This window comes from Sphaeramia orbicularis, chromosome 12, assembly GCF_902148855.1.
Source record: "Sphaeramia orbicularis chromosome 12, fSphaOr1.1, whole genome shotgun sequence".
Classification (NCBI taxonomy): domain Eukaryota; kingdom Metazoa; phylum Chordata; class Actinopteri; order Kurtiformes; family Apogonidae; genus Sphaeramia; species Sphaeramia orbicularis.
Window position 1 is genome coordinate 66,868,673 of NC_043968.1, and position 22,678 is coordinate 66,891,350.

Consider the following 22,678-nt stretch of genomic DNA (forward strand, 5'->3'; position numbering starts at 1 on the left):
CCAAATATGTGGTTGCCATAGAAATGGCTATATTGTTCTTGCTCAGATTATTATTAGGCCCGAGCCGAGTAAAGCCGGCGTAGGGCCTATTGAGTCTGCAGTGGGCGCATGGGGATGAAATGGCCAGTGACGCGGTCGCCTTTCTCCACTGTCGCCACTCTCACACATATTCACATTCACGGCAGTGAGACCTTTCCGAACATGTACATGACATAGACAGAAATCGCATATTTACACCTGCTTGGAATGAATGGGAGTCAATTGCAAACATGTGGTTGCCATGGAAACGGCTAGATTGTTCTTGCTCAGATTATTATTACTATTTAGGTCCGAGCCAAGGAAAGCCGGCGCAGGGCCTATTGAGTCTGCAGTGGGCGCATGGGGACAAAATCGCCAGTGATGCGGTCGCCTTTTGCCACTGTCGCCACTCTCACACATATTCACATTCACGGCACTGAGACCTTTCCAAAGATGTACATGACGTGCACAAATCGTATATTTACACCTGCTCGGAATGAATGGGAGTTAATGGGCCACGCCCACTTGGGGTCAGTCGTGTGTGTAAGTGCACGACACGTGACATCTGACCCCACAGACATGTGGGGGACCTCGAGAGCTTTCAAATAAGGCCAAATACGTGGTTGCCACAGAAACGGCTATATTGTTCTTGCTCAGATTATTAGGGACCGAGCCGAGAGGGCAGGTAGGGCCAGAAGGCAAGGCCCCTATTGTTTTTCGTTCGTTTTTTATTATTTTCTGTCCGCCGCTTTGAACTGGATTTTGACCCCCTAAACATGCTCAAAAACTCACCAAATTTGGCACGTATGTCAGGTCCGGCGAAAAATTTGATAAAATGCAAAAATTAACCCCGTAGGTGCCAAAATGGGCTCTCTAGCGCCACCTATGTCAAAAAACACAGAAACCGCCATAGCAGCCAGCAGGAATATCCGAGAGACATGAAACCAATGCCAAAATGTTCCTTACATCGAGCACTACAAATGTTCCAGTGGGCGCTGAGTGCTAACTCCAACAGGAAGTCAGCAAATTGCCTTTCAAAGTAAAACCCTCAACTTAAAACTAGTATAAGCCAGTTTGTCATATTGGCTTCTAAATAGCACCAAAAGATAGAGTGAACCCTTCTCAAAAAACTATCTTCACAAATTTCTAATTAATGTCTCAGTTATTTTTTTATAAGTTCGGAAAAATGCGATGTTTAGGACAAATTTTTCAATTCCGACTTTTCCCCACATGTTATATATCCATACATTCAGAAAAATCACCCCAACTCTCCCATGCAAAAATTTTTGAGATAGGATGTACAGTTATGGATTTATAAAATATTGTTAGTTTTTATGCTTTTTTGGCTTTAACTTGCCATTTGACCCCCTCAACATGCTCAGAAACTCACCAAACTTTGCACATATGTCATGTCTGGTGAATACTTTCATACAATATCAAAATTAACCCCTTAGGTGCCAAAATGGACTCTGTAGCGCCATCTAAGCATACAAAATTGCCCCTAGTGGCCAGTAGGAATGTCATACAGACATGAAACCAGCGCCAAAATGTTGGTCTCATCGAGCCCAAAAAATCATATACTCACACTCATGAGCTAAATCCAACAGGAAGTTGGCAATCTGCCTCAGCATGTATTCCATTTTCCAGGAATTACAAAGACCAGGTGCTTTCCACCATCACTGCTTATTCAGTTCTGTCTCTTATGACTAATATTATTCATTAAATAAGCTCAGGAGTCTATGTGCTTGCTTCTAGTCCAATAATTTTTCAGATTGGATGTACCGTTATGGATAAATCGCAGTTTGTTTCTGCAAATTCTGGCAGACTCCTTCTGCCACAGACTGAGCTTTGTCTCTGTTTCGTAATTCGACACCAAAGAGGAGACTGACAGGGAAACAAAAGGTGAAAGCTGATTGGCTGAATCTTTTCCTGTGGAATGCATACAATGAAACCACCAGGTGGTGCTGTAAGACCATGAACAGACAGTCAGATTCCTTGTGTGACTAAAAACATGACAAGAAACTTCACTGATAAACTGTCTGCACACAAGAACATTTGAACAATAGAGAAGAAACATGAAAATTACATAAGAAATATATGAATGTATGTCCAAAATTATATATGAATAAAAGCTGAATAAAAATGAAGACCTGATAAAAATGTAAATGGTAAACACACGCACACACAAAATAAAGTTTTAGCCAGAAGGCAAGGCCCCTATTGTTCTTCGTTCATTTTTAGGGACCGAGCCGAAAGGTAAGGCCCTCTCACACAGTGAGAGGCCTTGCCTGCAAGCAAGGCCCTATTGTTATTCGTTCGTTATGATATTATTAGGGACCGAGCCGAAAGGTAAGGCCCTCTCACACAGTGAGAGGCCTTGCCTGCAAGCAAGGCCCTATTGTTATTCGTTCGTTTTTATATTCTTTTTCCGTGACGCTTTAAAGTGGATTTTGACCCCCGGAACATGCTCAAAAACTCACCAAATTTGGCACACATGTCAGGTCTGGCGAAAAATTTGAAAAAATGAAAAAAATAACCCCATAAGTGCCAAAATGAGCTCTCTAGCGCCCCCTACATACACAAAATCGGCCCTAGCGCCCAGTAGGAATGTCGTAGAAACATGAAACCAACGCCAAAATTTTTGTCTCATCGAGCCCGACAAATTTCGCATGGGTACTTATGACCTAACTCCAACAGGAAGTTCAGAATTTGCCTTTCAAATTAAAATGCTCAAATTGCAAACTTCCAGTAGGAATGTCGTAGACACACGAAACCAACGCCAAAACATTCGTTTAATCAAGCCCAACAAATCACGTGCTGACACCTATGAGCGATCTCCAACAGGAAGTTCGCAATATGCCTTTCAAAATAAAATTTTTAAAACTAACTTGTATGACACCGTTTGTCGTCCTGACTTCTAAATAGCACCGAAAGATAGAGGGAACCCTCCTCAAAAATGTGATCTTGTACTTTTTCCAGAACTGCCTTAGTTTTTTTTTTTTACAAGCCGCAAAGTTGCCATGTTTGGAACTCATTTTTCACTTTGGAGTTTTTCCCCACATGTGACATATCTACACGTTCACAGGACTCAGCACAATGCTCACATGCATACATTTTTGATATATGATGTACAGTTATTGATTTATAACAATTTGTTTATTTTTATACTTTTTCCACTTTAGACTGCCATTTGACCCCCTTAACATGCTCCAAAACTCACCAAATTTGCCATGTATGTCATGGCTGGTGAACACTTTAATTCAATATCAAAATTAACCCCTTGGGTGCCAAAATGGACTCTGTAGCACCACCTTTGTACTAAAAAACACACAAAATCTGCCCTAGCGGCCAGTAGGAATGTCACAGAAACATGAAACAAATGCCAAAATGTTGGTCTGATTGAGCCCGACAAATCATACACTGAAACTCATGAGCTAACTCCAACAGGAAGTTGGCAATCTGCCTTTGAAAGTTACTCTACGTTTCTGCAATTACTGCTTATTCATTTCAGGGATTTGACAAAAAAAAGTTATACCTCATTAAATTCCCACAAGTCTGCAGAATCCAAAAGTGAAAGAATTTTTCAGATACGACGTACGGTTATGGAATAATTGCGATTTTTTGAAGAGTATGTTTACTTTCACTTTTCACAATGTCAAAATCCGTATATAAGGATTACCAGTGCATTCCACTTTGTGTCTGACAATAGACCAGTGGTTAGAGCAGTGATCTACTATGTGGGAGGTGTGGGTTAAAACCAGGGCAGTGACTTTTTTTTTTTTTTTCCCCTCACATTTTAAAGCAGGTTTTGCTGCGTTGTATTGTGGATATTGGACATTTTGCACACATTACAAAGAACACAGAGTACATTTTTTCAAAATAAAACCCCTATTCAAAATAATACATAATGTCTATTATATAACTTCTTTTCATTTTTCTGACCAAACGCTCAACTGTTTGTACAGTGTTTCTTCATTCAAAAGTACTCTTTCTCACAGACACTCATGCTCACACAATAGGGTTTTTCCAAAATAATAGCCTTAAAGGTGATAAATCATCACTTTTATGCTCAGTTATTCATACAATTTCAATTTATTTTTCAAACTGATTCTTTCTGTCATATACAAAACAAATGCACATACACACAGTAGGGTTTTCAAAATAAAAGTCTCATTTAAAGGTGATGGTGGTTTCAGCAGAGGGTCGCTGGTGTTCTGTAGAGATGTAAGGAGGACAGGCACTAAAGGGTGGGAACTGGTATCGGGATGGAGAGGTGTGAGTGGAGCTGAGGTGTCGACGGTCACGGGAGGTGGATCGCACAGGAGGCGGATCGCGGGGGAGGCGGAATGCCCGGTGCGAGGTCCCGCCCAATGCTGCTTGCAGCTTTAATTTATTATTATTTTATTTTCCGTCTGCCACTTTGAACTGGATTTTGACCCCCTAAACATGCTCAAAAACTCACCAAATTTGGCACATATGTCAGGTCCGGTGAGAAATTTGATAAAATGCAAAAATTAACCCAGTAGGTGCCAAAATGGGCTCTTTAGCACCGCCTATGTCAAAAAAAATGGAAACCGCCATAGCAGCCAGCAGGAATGTCTGAGAGACATGAAAACAATGCCAAAATGTTCCTTACATCAAGCACTACAAAAAATATAGGAGGACGCTATGAGGTCTCTTGAAGAGGAAGTAGGAAAATTCCCTTTCAAATTAAAACCCTCAGTTTATATATATATATGGGAGGCAGAACTCATGGGAGGTGGAATGTATGGGAGGCGGAACACACGGGAGGCGGAATGCATGGGAAGCAGAACGCACGGGAGGCGGAATGCATGGGAGGCAGAACGCACGGGAGGCAGAATGCACAGGAGGCGGATCGCCCAGTGCGAGGTCCCGCCCAATGCTGCTTGCAGCTTTAATTATTATTAGGCCCAAGCCGAGTAAAGACGGCGCAGTGCCTATTGAGTCTGCAGTGGGCGCATGGGGATGAAATCGCCAGTGATGCGGTCACGTTTCGCCACTGTCGCCACTGTCACACAAATTTGCATCAGACATCTATCTCCCAGGCCTACAGCCATTTATTGAAAGAAATTGAAATTTTGCACTATAGCGCCCCCTACAAATGTATATTTACAAAAATGACATCAGTTCAGCTGTACCAACACCAATTTGGCTCAAATTTGACTCAGACATCTGTCTCCTAGGCCTACACCTATTTGTTAAAAGAAATTGAAATTTCGCACTACAGCGCCCCCTACAATTTTTAAAACTTTTTTTTTTTTATTAAAATTGCTTCAGTTCGGACATATGAACACCGATTTGGCTCAAATTTGACTCAGACGTCTATCTCCCAGACCTACACCCATTTATCAGAAAAAATTGAAATTTGGTGCTATACCGACCCCTACAACTTTACCTTTACGATAATTGCTTCAGTTTGGACATACGAACACTGGTTTGACTCAAATTTGAATCAGTTGTCAATCTCCCAGGCCTACACCCATTTGTCAGAAGACACTGAAAATTTACACAATACAATTTACCTTTATGAAAATTGGATCAGTTCAGACATACAAACACCGATTTGGCTCAAATTTGACTCAGTGGTACATCTCCCAGGCCAACACCCATTCAATGGAAGAAATTGAATTTTGGCTGCATAGCGCCCCCTAAAGATTTACTTATACAAAAATTTCTTTATTTTGTACATATGAACACCGATTTACCTCAAATTTGAGTCAATTTTCAATCTCCCATCCTTACACCCATTCATCAGAAGACATTAAAATTTTGTGCTAGAATGCCACCTGCTGAACGATGGACATACTTGTACTGGACGTGCACGTGGTGAGGGCCTTTAGATGCCGCTTAATTTTTATTTATTTATTTATTTATTTTTTCCTTCTCCTACGCTTTGAGCTCAAATTTGACCCCTTGAACCTTTACGAAAACTCACCAAATTTTGCCCAAAATTCAGAAGTGCAAGAAATTGAATTTAGTTACAGGTTTCGTAGATGTCAGTAAAGACATGCTATGGCAGCGCCCCCTTGAAAAGTGGAAATACATTACGCCAATGGGAACACGTCCAACGTAAAGTTTGTCGTAGAGCCACAAAAATTGGCACACAGATTCTTTGACAGGAGACAAACAAAAAATATTATGGCCACGCCCCAAAACCAACCCTTAGTCGGCCATATTGGATTGAAATTTCCAAAATGCTGAGTCAGCATTTTCGCTGACGTCGTATTTTAACTATCTCCTCCTTGGGTGTTTGGCTGAATGAGCTCAAATTTAGTGTACACTATCTAGAGGAGTGGGGCATCAAAAGTTAGCCAAATTTTTGGGATCAGTGTCACCGTTTTTGTGTGACGACGTCACAAACTTTGTGAAGTTTCTTCGCAAATTTACCATTACAAAAATTGCTTCAGCTCAGACATATGAACACCGATTTGGCTCAAATTTGAATCAGACATCTATCTCCCAGGCCTACAGCCATTTATTGAAAGAAATTGAAATTTCGCACTATAGCGCCCCCTACAAATGTGCATTTAGAAAAATAACGTCAGTTTGGACATACGAACACCGATTTGGCTCAGATTTGACTCAGACATCTGTCTCCCATACCTACACCTGTTGTTTCATGGGAGTGCACAGTATCTAGAGAAGTGGGGCATCAAAAGTTAGCCGAATTTTTGGAATCGGTGTCACAGTTTTTTTGCGATGAGGTTATAAACTTTGCAAAGTTTTCTCGAAAATTAACCATTGTTGCTTCAGCTCAGACATACCAACACCGATTTGGCTCAAATTTGAATCAGATGTGTATCTCCCAGGCCTACACCCATTTATGAAAAGAAATTGAAACTTTGCACTATAGCGCCCCCTACAAGTTATTTTTTTATTAAAACTGCTTCAGTTCAGACATACCAACACCAATTTAGCTCAAATTTGTCTCAGACATCTGTCTCCCAGGTCTACACCCATTTATCAGAAAAAATTTATATTTGGCACTATAGCGCCTCCTGCAACTTTACCTTTACAAAAATTGCTTCAGTTCAGACATACAAACACTGATTTGGCTCAAATTTGAATCAGGTGTCAACCTCCCAGTCCTACACCCATTTATTGAAAGAAATTGCCATTTTGCTCTTTAGCACCCCCTACAAATTTATCTGTATGAAAATTGCATCAGATTTGGACATACGAATCCTGATTTGTCTCAAATTCTACTCAGTGGTACATCTCCCAGGCCTACACCTATTCAAGGAAAGAAATTGAACTTTGGCTCTATAGCACCCCCTACAGATTTACTTATCCAAAAATTTTTTCAGTTCCGACATACGAACACCGATTTGCGTCAAATTTGAGTCAATTGCCAATCTCCCAGTCCTACACCCATTCATCAGAAGAAATTGAATTTTGGCTGCATAGTGCCCCCTACAAATTTACCTTTACAAAAATTGTCTCAGTTCGAACAAATGAACACAGATTTGCCTCAAATTTGAATCAGTTGTCAATCTCACAGGCCTACACCCATTCATCAGAAGACATAAAATTTTGTGCTAGAGCGCCACCTACTGAATGACGGACATACTTGTACTGGACATGCCTGTGGCGAGGGCCTTTCAATGCCACTTCCAGCTTTAATTATGATTTGGTGCTATATAAATAAAATTTGATTCATTGATTGACACAATTCAGCAAATAAAAGATTTAAAAAAAAAATTAACTTTGACCTACTTTTCCCAAAATGTAGCCACATCTATTCTGGGTCACTTGCTATTTATAAACCTAATTTGGTATGTGTTCAACCCATAGTTTTGCTGCTGAAGTGTTAAACAAGAAACGAACTAAACCCAAAACAGTACTTCTTGTCTTCCCTTAGGTTGGCAGGGTAATTAACATCACTATCAAGTATCATTTTTATTTTTGGGGGGGCAGGGGGTAAATTTAATTTTTTGAACAAATATATTTTAAAGAAGAAATGAACACTGATGGAAAATTAAAAATAATGCTTCATTTGTGTATTGTTTTTTCATGTAAGTGAATTTTTTCCATCTATTGCATCCCCAGGTCGCGGCCGTGGTCAAGGTCACCATGGCCCTCAGGTCAAAAGCTCTTTGGCTCCTCAGCAGACTGCCGGTGGGCGCAGAATTCGCTCTGAGCTGAAGACAAGCCAACAGATTTTGAAGCAGCGCAAGAAAAAGCAGAAGCACCAGTTCCTGCAGAGTGGAGGCCTCAAGAAGCTCCGCGCCAAGAACAAGCAGTGGGTCAGGGAAATTAAGAAGTCAGGGTTTGGACGAGGCGGACAGAAGAAGGGCAAGATGAGGAAGAAACTTTAAGGACGCCGCTGAGATACATGGCGCCTCACCACTTACTGGACTTGATGTCTAAGACAGAGTATGTATGCCATTTATACATTCTCATACCTGGATTTCATCATCTAAGGAGTGTTAGATTAATACAGATTTGTCTGCATAAAAGCTTTTGAGTAATGAAATGTCTTTACATTGTAAACTAATGGGTAAATACAGATGTGAATGGCAATTTTCTGTGTCATGTCTTCATTTTCATTAGATGTAGACTGAAAACCGATTATTCAGATGTTTTACTCACTATCAGCACAAGTAGCTACTGTTAGTGACTGACTGTAAATACAAGGGGGCTTCAAAAAATTGGAGGGAAAAGAATATAGCTTTGACATGGCTTAAATCGTATGGCCCTCAGTTTTACACAAACAGACTTAAAGGCTGGTATCAATGCTTGCAGAGGTATATTGACGTAGATGTAGCATAATAAACATAGCTTAAACCGTTTTTTGCAACTGTCCTTTTTCCACAAATTTTTTTGATGCCACCTCGTACTGGGCAGCTCCACTGGAAGTACTGCCTGTGAGGGAAAATACGGACTTTTGTTTAATTCTCAGTTCCATTTATTGAAAACATTGGGTTAAATATCCAGTGATTCAGATTTATTTATTTAGGCATTTATTACTTAAGATGAAATGTGCAGTTCAACACCTACCTGTTTCAAATGTTACTAATTAATTAACTTTAGACATGCAAAATATGTTTTCAGTGCAGAAACACCCCGTTTTCTATAGACGTGCACAGTGCATTGTGTGGGTTTGGTGCAGGTTGACACACAGCCCGTTTCCAGCGATACTGGAACAGTGTGATACAAATGGCTGCACTGAGGAAAAGGTCACATTTCTGTTCAGAAGTGCATCTGTGGTCTCACAGTACGACGGAGGAGAATTGGTTTTAAATATGAGTAAATATCTAAAATCAACCATTTTTAGGAGTTATTTGACGGAATTAAAAAGGCAGCCGAAATCACATATTGTAACATCTGCCACCAGTGAAAACACCCTATTACACCCTGTTAGGGACATTTACATATAGACTACAAATAGCTAAGCATGTAAATGTTGATCAATAATGACTTTTTCTGAGAAAGAGTATGTCCCTTTTGCTAAAAGAGTATGTTTTATTCTTTTTATTTATTTAACAGATCATTTAATTACACACATTGTAGATTTATACAAAAAACATTTTTTTTTACCCATTTTTAATGACAGCATGGAATATACTGGCAGTTTTAAAAAAAAACATACATCTATGCAGGGTGCGATTTGTCAAAAAACAACTGCGGTCAAACCAGCGGACATTCGTTTTTCTGTGGTCAAACCAGCAGACACTAAAATTAGCGCACCCACGTATCCTAAGCTTTGAGGTAAATGCATTCAAACGATCTCGGACGAGTGAATAGGCAGTATGACTTCCGGTTTTCAAAGTAAGATGTTAGAAGCAGTAAATGAAGAATTTGTGATATCCAAATGCTATGACAATACACGTGACTGACCCATAATTTCTGGCAATGCTTAATGTACGTGAGTAGAAGACATCTCTGACTACTCACACACTCAGAATTATTTATTTTTACTGTACCAATATTGAGAAATTTCACATTAACAGTCCTACATTTGTACTTTGAGATGGTTACATTTCTCACTTTTGTGATACTGTAAATCCAGATTGCTCCATAATTTCTGGCAATGATTGATATACATGAGTAGAGGCCATCTCTGACTACTCACACACTCGGAATTATTAATTTTTACGTTTCAATATTGAGAAATTTCACATTAAAAGGCCTACATGAGTACTTTGAAAGTGTTATATTTCTCATTTTTCTGACACTGTAAAAGCAAATTGCTCCATAATTTCTGGCAATGCTTGATGTATCTGGGTGGAGGACATTTCTGACTACTCACACTCAGAATTATTTATTTTTACTGTACCAATATTGAGAAATTTCACATTAATAGTCCTACATTTATACCTTGAGATGGTTACATTTCTCACATTTGTGATACTGTAAATCCAGATTGCTCCATAATTTCTGGCAATGATTGATGTACATGAGTAGAGGACGTCTCTGACTACTCACACACTCAGAATTATTAATTTTTACTCTATCAATATTGAGAAATTTCACATTAAAAGTCCTACATGTGTACTTTGACATAGTTACATTTCTCAATTTTGTGATACTGTAAATCCAGATTGCTCCATAATTTCTGGCAATGCTTGATGTGCATTCGTAGAGGACATCTCTGACTACTCACACTCTCAGAAATAGTAATTTTTACTGTACCAATATTAAGAAATTTCACATTAAAAGTCATACATTTGTACCTTGAGATGGTTACATTTCTCACTTTTGTGCTACTGTAAATCCAGGTTGCTCCATAATTTCTGGCAATGCTTGATGCATCTGAATAGAGGAAATCTCTGACTACTCATACACTCAGAATTATTAATTTTTACTGTACCAATATTAAGAAAATTCACATTTAAAGGCCTACATTTGTACCTTGAGATGGTTACATTTCTCATGTTTCTCACACTGTAAAAGAAAATTGCTCCATTATTTCTGGCAATGATTGATGTAGCTGGATAGAGGACATCTCTGACTATTCACACACTCAGAATTATTTTTTTTTACTATATCATTATTAAGAAATTTCACATTAAAAGTCTTACATTTGTACCTTGAGATAGTTACATTTCTCATATTTCTGACACTGTGAATCCAGATTGCGCCATAATTTCTGGCAATGATTGATGTATCTGCGTAGAGTACATCTCTTTACTACTCACACGCTGAGAATTATTCATTTTTACTGTGTCAATTTTGAGAAATTTCACATTAAAAGTCATACGTGTGTACCTTGAGATGGTTACATTTCTCTTTTTTCTGACACTGTAAAAGCAAATTGCTCCATAATTTCTGGCAATGCTTCATGTACATGAGTAGAGGACAGTCATTTTCAACCTAAAGTTAAATTCAAAAATATGCACATAAGAAAACCACTTGCCTATACAAACTGTGCTGACTTCCTGTCGATAAAATGTCAAGAAATTCAAAAAACAAAATTTAAAAAAAAAATTAAAAAAGGTTTCAAGCATCCCTTTCAGGTGATAGTTGCCCTTACAAGCTATTGCACTATTATAACAAAAAAAAATGCTTAAAACAGCTGGAATAATTAGTCAATGGAACAAAAGAGGTATATAATTTATGTACTTTCAATGTGAAATTTCTCAATAATGATACAGTAAAAATAAATTATTCTGTGTGTGGGAGTAGTCAGAGAGGTCCTCTACTCATGTACATCAATCATTGCCAGAAATTATGGAGCAATATGGATTTACAACATCACAAACGTGAGAATTGTAAACATCTCAAGGTACAAATGTATGAATTTTAATCTGAAATTTCTCAAAATTGATATAGTAAAATGAATAATTCTGAGTGTGTGAGTAGTCAGAGATGTCCTCTACGCAGATACATCAAGTATTGCCGGAAATTATGGAGCAATCTGGATTTACAGTATCACAAATGTGAGAGATGTAAACATCTCAAGGTACAAATGTAGGACTTTTGATGTAAAATTTCTCAATAATGGTACTGTAAAAATGAATAATTCTGTGTTTGTGGGTAGTCAGAGATGTCCTCTACTCATTTACATCAATCATTGCCAGAAATTACGGATCAATCTGGATTTACAGTATCACAAATGTGAGATATGTAACCATTTCAAGGTACAAATGTATGAGTTCTAATGTGAAATTTCTCAATAATGGTACAGTAAAAATTAGTAATTCTGTGTTTTTGGGTAGTCAGAGATGTCCTCTACGCAGATACATCAAGTATTGCCAGAAATTATGGAGCAATTTGCTTTTACAGTGTCAGAAAAATAAGAAATGTAACCATCTCAAGGTACAAATGTATGACTTTTAATGTGAAATTTCTCAAAATTGATATCGGAAAAATGAATAATTCTGAGTATGTGAGTAGTCAGAGATGTTCTCTACACAGATACATCAAGTATTGCCAGAAATTATGGAGCAATCTGGATTTACAGTATCACAAATGTGAGAGATGTAAACATCTCAAAGTACAAATGTAGGACTTTTAATGTGACATTTCTCCAAATTGATACAGTAAAAATGAATAATTCTGTGTTTGTGGGTAGTCAGAGATGGCCTCTACTGATGTACATCAATCATTGCCAGAAATGATGTAGCAATCTGGATTTACAGTATCACAAATGTGAGATATATAACCATCTCAAGGTACAAATGTATGATTTCTAATGTGAAATTTCTCAATAATTGTACACTAAAAATTAATAATTCTGTGTTTTTGGGTATTTAGAGACGTCCTCTATGCAGATAAATCAATCATTGCCAGAAATTATGGAGCAATTTGCTTTTACAGTGTCAGAAAAATGAGAAATGTAAACATCTCAAGGTACAAATGTATGACATTTAATTTGAAATTTCTTAATGTTTGTACAGTAAAAATTAATAATTCTGAGTTTGTGAGTAGTCAGAGATGTCCTCTACAAATGTACATCAAGCATTGCCAGAAATTATGGAGGAATTTCTTTTACAGTGTGAGAAAAATGAGAAATGTAACCCTCTGAAGGTACAAATGTATGAAATTCAATGTGAAATTTCTCAAAATTGATTCAGTAAAAATAAATAATTCTGAGTGTATGAGTAGTCAGTGATGTACTCTACTCAGATATATCAAGCATTGCCAGAAATTATGGAGCAATCTGGATTTACAGTATTACAAATGTGAGAAATGTAAACATCGCAGGGTACAAATGTAGGCTTTTAATGTGAAATTTCTTAATGATGCATTAAAAATTAATAATTCTGAATGTATGAGTAGTCAGAGATGTCCTCTACTCATGTACATCAATCATTGCCAGAAATTATGGAGCAATCTGGATTTACAGTATCACAAAAGTGAGAAATGTAACCATCTCAAGGTACATATGTAAGACATTTAATGTGAAATGTATTAGTAATGATACAGTAAAAATGAATAATTCTGAGTGTGTGAGTAGTCAGAGATGTCCTCTACCCAGATACATCAAGGATTACCAGAAATTATGGAACAATTTGCTTGTGCAGTGTCAGAAAGATGAGAAATGTAACAATTTCAAAGTACAAACAGGACTTTTAATGTGAAATTTCTTAATAATGATACAGTAACAATAAACAATTTTGAGTGTGTGAGTAGTCAGACGTGTGCTACGCAGATACATCAATCATTGGCAGAAATTATGGAGCAGTTTGGATTTACATTATCACAAAAGTGAGAAATGTAACCATCTAAAGGTACAAATGTAGGACTATTTATGTGAAATTTCTCCAAGTCACTACAGTAAAAATGAATAATTCTGAGTGTGTGAATAGTCAGAGACGTCCTCTACTCATGTACATTAATCATTGCCAGAAATTATGGACCAATCTGGATTTACAGAGTCACAAAATTGAGAAATGTAACTATCTCAAGGTTCAAATGTAGGCTTTTTAATGTGAAATTTCTCAATATTGATAAGGTAAAAATTAATAATTCTGAGTGTATGAGTAGTCAGAGATGCACTCTACTCAGATATATCAAGCATTGGCAGAAATTATGGAGCAATCTGGATTTACAGTATCACCAAAGTGAGAAATGTAAACATCACAAGGTACAAATGTAGGCCTTTTAATGTGAAATTCCTTAATAATGATATAGTAAAAATGAATATTTCTCATTGTATGAGTAGTCAGAGATGTCCGCTACCAAGATACATCAAGCATTGCCAGAAATTATGGAGCAATTTGCTTTTACTGTGTCAGAAAGATGAGAAATGTAACCATCTCAAGGTACAAATGTATGACTTTCAATGTGATATTTTTTAATAATGATACAGTAAAAAATGTGTATGAGTAGTCAGAGATGTCCTCTACGAATGTACATCAAGCATTTCCAGAAATTATGGAGCAATCTGGATTTACAGTATCACAAAAGTGAGAAATGTAACTATGTCAAAGTACACGTAGGAGTTTTAATTTGAAATTTCTCAATATTGATACAGTAAAAATTAATAATTCTTAGTGTGTGAGTAGTCAGAGTCATCCTCTACTCATGTACATCAATCATTGCCAGAAATTATGGAGCAATCTGTATTTACAGTATCACAAATGTGAGAAATGTAAACATCTCAAGGTACAAATGTAGGTCTTTTAATGTGAAATTCCTTAATAATGATACAGTAAAAATTAATAATTCTGAGTGTGTGAGTGGTCAGAGATGTCCTCTACTCAGATACATCAAGCATTGCCCGAAATTATGGAGCAATCTGGATTTAAAGTATCACAAATGTGAGAAATGTAACCATCTCAAAGTACAAATGTAGGTCTATTAATGTGAAATTTCTCAATATTGGTACAGTAAAAAAAAATAATTCTGAGTGTGTGAGTAGTCAGAGATGTCCTCTACCCAAGATACATCAAGCATTGCCAGAAATTAGGGAGCAATTTGCTTTTACGGTGTCAGAAAGATGAGACATGCAACGATGTCAAAGTACAAATGTGGGACTTTTAATGTGAAATTTCTTAGTAATGATACAGTAAAAATTAATAATTCCGAGTGTGTGAGTCGTCAGAGATGTCTTCTACTCTCGTACATTAAGCATTGCCAGAAATTATGGGTCAGTCACATGTATTGTCATAGCATTTAGATTTCACATATTCTTCATTTATTGCTTCTAACATCTTATTTTGAAAACCGGAAGTCATACTACCTGTTCGCTCGTTCGGGATCTTTTGAATGCATTTCCCATAAAGCTTAGGATACGTGGGTGCACCAATTTTAGTGTCCGCTGGTTTGACCACGGAAAAGTGAATGCCTGCTGGCTTGACCGCAGTCAGGTAGAGGATTTAAGGCAAACGGACAACTCAGTCAGACTGTAAAACATAACATAAAACCTAATCAATTAAGATGTATTTTAACATGTTACAGTGGCACCTGCAGTAGTTGTGAGGCTTGTGCATACCTGAGAGAGAGTGGTACATCAGGGTACTTATGGACAACTCCCTCCCCCGCTCTTATGAATTATCCACCCATTTTATTCATCTCCCCCCAGCCCCCCATCTTATAAGTGTCTTAAATTTCACTTTCAGTACGGCACGGACCGCAACCCCGTCTGTGGATCCGTGCTTACCTCTGAATTCAGGTCTGCAGGTTTGCCTGTTATATTGCCGGGAGAGATAGGTAAGGTGCACAATGCATTTACGTGTATGGGGACATTCGCGAATTCCAAGACTGCTGACAGTTTGGTTCAGGTGAAAGTTAGTGCCAGCAAAGTAGGCTATGGATGTAAAGGTGAAGGACACACCAATCCGACTGCCGATCGTCACCAGAAAAGGTAGCCCAACTAATCAGTCGGCTCCCGTCTCCCTGACACGGTCAAATGGCCTAACTGTTCACTTCATGGAATGAATGAAGTCCATAGGCAACACTGACTGGCACTCATGAGGATGAAATTCATTCAGTAGAAGTAGGGATGTAAAAACCAGAGGGGGGGTTGATCCCCCCCATTCCCCCCAAAATATTGCGTACTGCATATTATGTGCATTTAATGTTACTGACTTCCCAATATGGCACCAAAATTTTCACAAGACTTAATGATTCTGTTAAATTACTTAAAAAACATTTTTCCTAACAGGGTGGAATGGAAAATAACAGGGTGAACAGACTATAACAGGGTGGAAAATCAGTATTTCCTATTTTAAAATCTGTGTCATTTTCTTAACTTCTACAGTTCATCTTTACTTGTTCTATATTTGTTCATTAAAAATGTGACATACACACATCAGAGACAAGAAACCTGAAAAATCAGTAACAAAAAACATGTAACATGCAATCAGTTATTGATGCTGAAAGTCAGCATTCGTTAGGTTTCACAATAACTAGTGTCTTGTGACACCATTGGGTTATGTTCATGTGATTTTAAAATTACTGTTAGTTCTTCCTCCTTCAACTACTCCAACTATCATATTGTACAAAATGACTACGATTGTTCTTGACTTTCATTATTATCATCACTGATGGTTATGGTAGTGGTCATAATAATAACTATTAATGTTGTAATGTCATTACTGTTTTTTTTATCACTAATGATAAGGATAGCACCATGGATGAATGTTATAGAGGAACATGCTTGTGTTTACACACATATAGACATGCCTACATTTGCGTGTGCGTGCGCATGCACACACACACACACAGAGAAAGTACAGTACAAAACCACACAGGGTTATTTAACATTCACAGTCAGAACTGTTTCATCAATACCAACAACTTATTTTGTCATACTGCTTTGCGCTTGTGTTATCTTTCTCCCCACATCACCCTCTCCCTATGTGTAATTGGTAATGGTTATTTGTCACATGTCAATATTTGCACTTTGCCATTAAGACAAAAAGTACAAGGGGCTAAAATCTGCTTTTTCTCCCATGTACAGTAAATGACTGAGATCTGTTTTATCAGAACAGTGTAAATCACACTAAGCACAGGTAATCACAATAATGTAATTCTACTATTAGTGTAACATTTGTATGTGGTACTAAACAAGATACAGGTCTTACTTTTTGTCCCATGCAGCCTCAGTCTGAAATGTCAGACTCCATTAGACTTTAACATGTTTAAAAACTGTAGCTCAACATTCGCCAATTGTATTTTTGGTGGAGTCATTCTGTGAAGTAGAGGAACAGTGAATTGTTTGACCTCTTTATATATTCATATATATAAAGCTAACAATAATCATTTTTGCTCTCTCTATACAATTTCCACCGTTAGGTTCCCTGTTATGTTTATGAACCTAAGAGGGTGGAATGCGAAAGGGTAGAAATTTTTTAGCTAATCTAGCTGTAGCTCTTTAACCGATCAACATTTAGCTAACTATCCTTCACTAGATTAACACACCTTTAATAACTAAATCTAATTTTTTTTTTTTTTTTTAATTCTACTGAATTAACATTTCCCATAATTTATCATAACAGGGTGGAACTTTAAGAGTGAGACATACAGGTGTAACATGTTTAAGATTAAAAAAAAGTAAAGTGAGAGTTACAGTTGAAGCCTACCTCAGTTTCCACAGACGAATTCCCACCAAAAACAAATTATGTCTCTTCCTGTAAATGGTTTTCATGGAATTGTAGTGTTTTTTGTTTTGTTTTGTTTTTAGCACAATTAAGCACATTATAACAGGGTGGAAAATTACTTCTGGGACATGTACAATATGAAGAAGATAGTAAATAAAAAATACAGTTTCACCAGATTCAATTCCATAATAAAATAAAGTTTAGTCTATCAAATTATTAAAGAAAAAAAAAGTTGTACAATTTTATGACTTATACTTCTAGAAGAAGTTGATTACATGGCACTGTGGGACACAAAGAAATTGAGCGTGTCTGTCACCAAAAAGGTGTGTAAAATTCTAAATAATTTTTGAAATGCATTTGATTTATGTTTAAATGATGGCAAATACTTAAACACATAATTAAATTACTTCCTTGTAAATATTTGGCACATTTTAGAAAAATCAGGGTAAGTGAAACATGTGGACATGAAATGTTGCTGCAAAAAGAGAATCATCCAAAAGCAAGAAACAAAATGCAGAAATTAAAAAATTAGAGAAACAAATAAAATCTTTGGAAATAGATATAAATAACGAAGACGACCCTAAAAAACAAAAACTGTTTCTAATTCTAAGAACGGAATACAGTAAATTAACATCAGATAAAGAAGCTAAAATTTTACTGTGGCTGAACCGGGCCTTTTCATGATCAGAGAGAAAAGGCTGGCAAACTGTTAGCAAGGAGAATTAAACAAATACAATCTGAAAGAGCCATTAATGGCATAACTACACAATCAGGAGAGATGTGACACAATCCTCAAGATATTATAATAATACATTTAAGGAATTTTATCAATCATTGCACAGATCAGAATGCTCCTCCACCTCTTCTTTTAGAGATACCTTTCTTAATCATCTCCAATTTAAAACACTCACAGAAGAGGTGAAAGAGAACCTGAACAAAGACATAACAATGGAAGAGCCAAATAGTGGTTTCTGCTATAAATTTCAAACAAATTTTGCAGCATGCATTGTGGGAAGCGGAGCTCCCCGCAGCTGCAGTAGCAAGAGGCAATGAAGCAGCCGCTGCAGCCATAATGGGGGTATGTGAAGCTCTGCTTCTCACAATGCATGTCGCGGCAAATTTCCGAAAATGCCAGAGTAACCTATAGGCTCTGTTTGTAAACAAATGGATTGATTATGGTGGAGTGCACTTTGAAATTGTTCACCATGAGGGAAGAGATTCAGGTGCGTAATTACAGAAAGACGTATGGATTTGTGATGTTTAGGCTATGGCTCAGGTTTAACAGATTTGATGAAAAATTGGTGACGAAAGTCATACGCAGCTTTAAAGCTCACAGACATATTTGTGACACACCCCCTATTTCTCAATTTTCACCCATTTGGGATAGTGCGCAGTTCACTCCTGGCAGAGCAGATGGTGGTTATTAGGTTTGGGCCGACGGGGGTGCAAAAAATTGGAGACTTGTATATATGTTCAGGGTAATTTACTATCACTTAACAACCTTTGTTTGAAATATTTAATTCCAAAGAAATACTTTTTAAAATATTTACAACTGAAACATTTTATCTCATCAAAGCACCGCCAGGCTACACATGAACCACCGCTGTCCTGCCTTGAGGGTATTGTGTACACATGCATGGGAAACGGCAAATTTCTATACTATATGCAGCCCTTGTCTCGCACGACAAGGAATCTAGTCATAATACAGGGAGGGCATGGAGTTTAGATATAAAGGAAGATGTTGGAGAAGATGAGTGGGCAACAGCTTGTTTCAAAGCTCAATCACAAACTATCAATACTGGAATGAAACAACTGCAACATAAGTGGCTAATGAGGACATACGTAACCCCTGAGAAACTCAATAAATGGTCTCCTGACATTCCAGATACATGTGTGAAATGTTTGACTGAAAAAGGTACTTTAATTAATTGTGTATGGGAATGTCCTAAGCTGGTAGCTTTTTGGAAAATGGTTGTCTACACTCTAAGTAAAATCACAAGTACCCAGGTACCCTGCTAAGCAAAACTTAGTATTTTAGGGATATATCCAGATAACATTTCTGTCAACGCTAAGTGTAAGACTGATCAACACTGGTCTCCTGCAGGCCAGTAGAATGGTTGCTCTATCTTGGAGAGAGACTGAAGTCTCCTCTACACCAGGGGTCACCAACCTTGGTCCTCAAGATCTACTATCCTGCATGTTTTAGATGGTTCCCTTTTCCTGTACACCTGATGTTCATTATCAGGCTTCTGCAGGGCTTGATGATAGGCTTATCATTTGAATCAGGTGTGTTGGGAGAGGGATACATCTAAAACATTCAAGATAGAAATCTCGAGGACCAGGGTTGGTGACCCCTGCTCTCCACAGTCCTGGATTAGAGAGATGGTAGTGTGTCACATTAGGAAAGTTAACCTATGTAATTAGGGATTAAACACAAGAATTCAAAAAGATGTGGACACCCTTAATGGACTCTCTCAAGCAACAATAGATTATACTCATCTGTAAGGCTATTGAGTGTGACAGCTTCCTTTTTTCCCTTTGTTTCAAGTTTCAACATTAAAATACCCAATTCAGACAAGCATGGGAGAAACAGAGACCCCAGTTTACATAAAAGAGAAGTATAATCTCAACCCAGTAATATCCTTTACACTGGATGTATGGTACTCCACGGTGATCCAACTAAAAATAGGAAAGGAAATTGGACTGTTAAAATGGATTTCATTTGATGATAAATTCACACCAATTTGATGATAGATTTAAAAATTGGACAGATAAGGGAATTACAGCCATATGCACAATTATTACAAAAGGAGAAATGAAAAGCTCCCTGGAGCTAAAAAATGCATATAGGTTAACTAATCAGGACTTCTTTAGATACCTGCAAATGAGGGACTATTACAGCAAAGATATTAAAACAAGTGATGATAAAATACATCCTATCATAAAGCTACTTATATGAGCTTATGGTAATGCTGTCCCAAAAACTGCGCCAGTTTTGTATTGTTGTTTGATGGACTAAATGATTCAACATTATATGTTAAAACCAAATGGGAAAGAGCTGGGTGAGGAGATCCTAGAGGGGATATGGTGTGATATCTGGCAAACACACCAATCAACATCACAGTCATCTAAATGGAGAGAATTTAATTGGAACAAGAAAAGCGCTTGGAGAGCATAGACCTCTGCCAAGACAGACACCCCCCCCGATCACCACCAAAATTTAATTATTTCTTCCTTGTGCCAGTATCAACTTTTCCTGAAAATTTCATGAAAATCCGTCCATAACTTATTGAGTTATCTTGCAAACAAACAAACAAACACGCAAACAAACACGCAAACACACAAAGCAAAGTGAGCACAATACCTCCTGGCGGAGGAAAAAATCTAATTCTTTATTTCATCACACCTAAAATTAAAAGTAAACAAATGAATACTCAACAGCCATGTTAGAGACTTTGTAATCACATGGATCCAGATCTCACACACATTTTAAAAATGTGCAAATATTCTACCCCTCTGTGGGAAGGTTCACTCAGCCCTCTGTGATGTGGGATATGCATTCCCAAATTCTTGTCTGGTTCAATACCTCGGACATTTGGAAGAATCGGTGCATAAAGAAGACAGATGTCTTGTCAAGATCCTCTCTGTGGACGGGAAGAAGGCCATAACAAAGAACTGGCTTAAGACTGATGCTCCGTCTTGAAAAATGGCTTCAATCATAGATGGTATACTTATCATGGAACATTTTACATATAAACTAAAGTTAAAAGAAAATCTTTTTATGAAAAACTGGGGAAAAGGGCTGACATCCAGGGACAAATCTGTCTATTAAGGGACGTTAAATATTCTGACACCAACACAGGCTGTTCAATCAATCAATCAATCAATCAAATTTTATTTATATAATGCCAAATCATGACGAAAGTTATCTCATGACACTTTACATATCGAGTTGGTCGAAACCAGACTGTTCTTTTTATTTGTTTGTTTTTTCTTTTCTTTTGTTACTTTTCCTGCTCCTCAACCTGAGGAGATTTTATTGTACAAATAAAAATGTGAAATAAATAAAAATTGCAAAACAATTTGTACTTATTGTTCTTAAAGGAGTGATATTTTGCTTTTTTAAAAATGGAATTATGCATTTTAAAACATTTCCCTGTGGTCTATATAAACTGTAAATACTAAACTTGGGTCTGAATTCTTCATTAATTAAACTCCACAGGCCCATCTTCAACCCTATTTATGGGTAATGACACCAGAAAGGTTGTTTTGAGCGCTGGCCCTTTAAATGCACATGAGCCACTTCCCGCCCCACCCCTCCAGGTTGTTCGCCATGCTGCTCTGTCCCGTTCAACCAACAGCTGAACATTTTAGGTAATCGGCTCGAAGTTTGGACATATTTTCAGTATGGACTACAACCGCTGCTGCTGACAAACAATTATGGTGTATTCGGAGAAATGTTCATAGGAAGTCTTGAGCTTATATGTGCAAATGTTGTGATGTAACTAGTTATAGATGTAACAAATTAAGCTGGAATTAAAATGGGTTGTACAAATCCATTTGATTTTTGCCTAAATGAATATAAAGATAGCTTTGCAACACCTGGAGGGTTCACATTCAAACTTTTTGAACTATTAGGGTCCCCAAATACACAAATAAATGTACCAAAGACTAGTAAAATTGGGTTTAGAAACATATGATCCTGTTAAGAAATTTCAGGTTGTTTGTGATTGTTTATGTTATTCACATTTTTTTGGGGATACGTTGTAGATAGAAACATTTTCATCATGTAATTTTCCTTTTTTCACTGCTATTATTGACTGGTCTGACCCACTAGAGGTCATATTCGGGTGTATGTGGCTGCTGAACTAAAATGACTTTGACACCCCTGTTCTATATACCTCTCAGTTCTGCTTTTTAATGAGATGAATTACCCACTTCATCTGCTTTTCTGGTTTACCAGAAAAGGATGAAGAGAATTTCCAAGATGCCCTCCACCTTACTCAGTGTGTATCTCTCCACCACAGTCCCCAGTGTGTCCAGCTTCTCTCCAAAAACAGAAACAGCTTTTTTCACTACTTTGTCTGGCTATTTTGTGTCCTTTTGTCTGACACTACCTCTCTAGACTTCCTTTCATTCTTTGACAA

General features: G+C 37.4%; 1 protein-coding gene across 1 annotated transcript in view; it reads left to right on the plus strand.

The window, feature by feature from the left end:
- Positions 1 to 8,562, plus strand: part of ddx54 (DEAD (Asp-Glu-Ala-Asp) box polypeptide 54) — a 104,805-nt gene extending 96,243 nt beyond the window's left edge. The window contains exon 20 of the mRNA XM_030149865.1: positions 8,089 to 8,562. Within this exon, the coding sequence (XP_030005725.1) occupies positions 8,089 to 8,357 (269 nt within the window). The 3' untranslated portion in view covers positions 8,358 to 8,562. The remainder of the gene's footprint in view (positions 1 to 8,088) is intronic.
- The last annotated feature ends 14,116 nt before the right edge of the window (positions 8,563 to 22,678 follow it).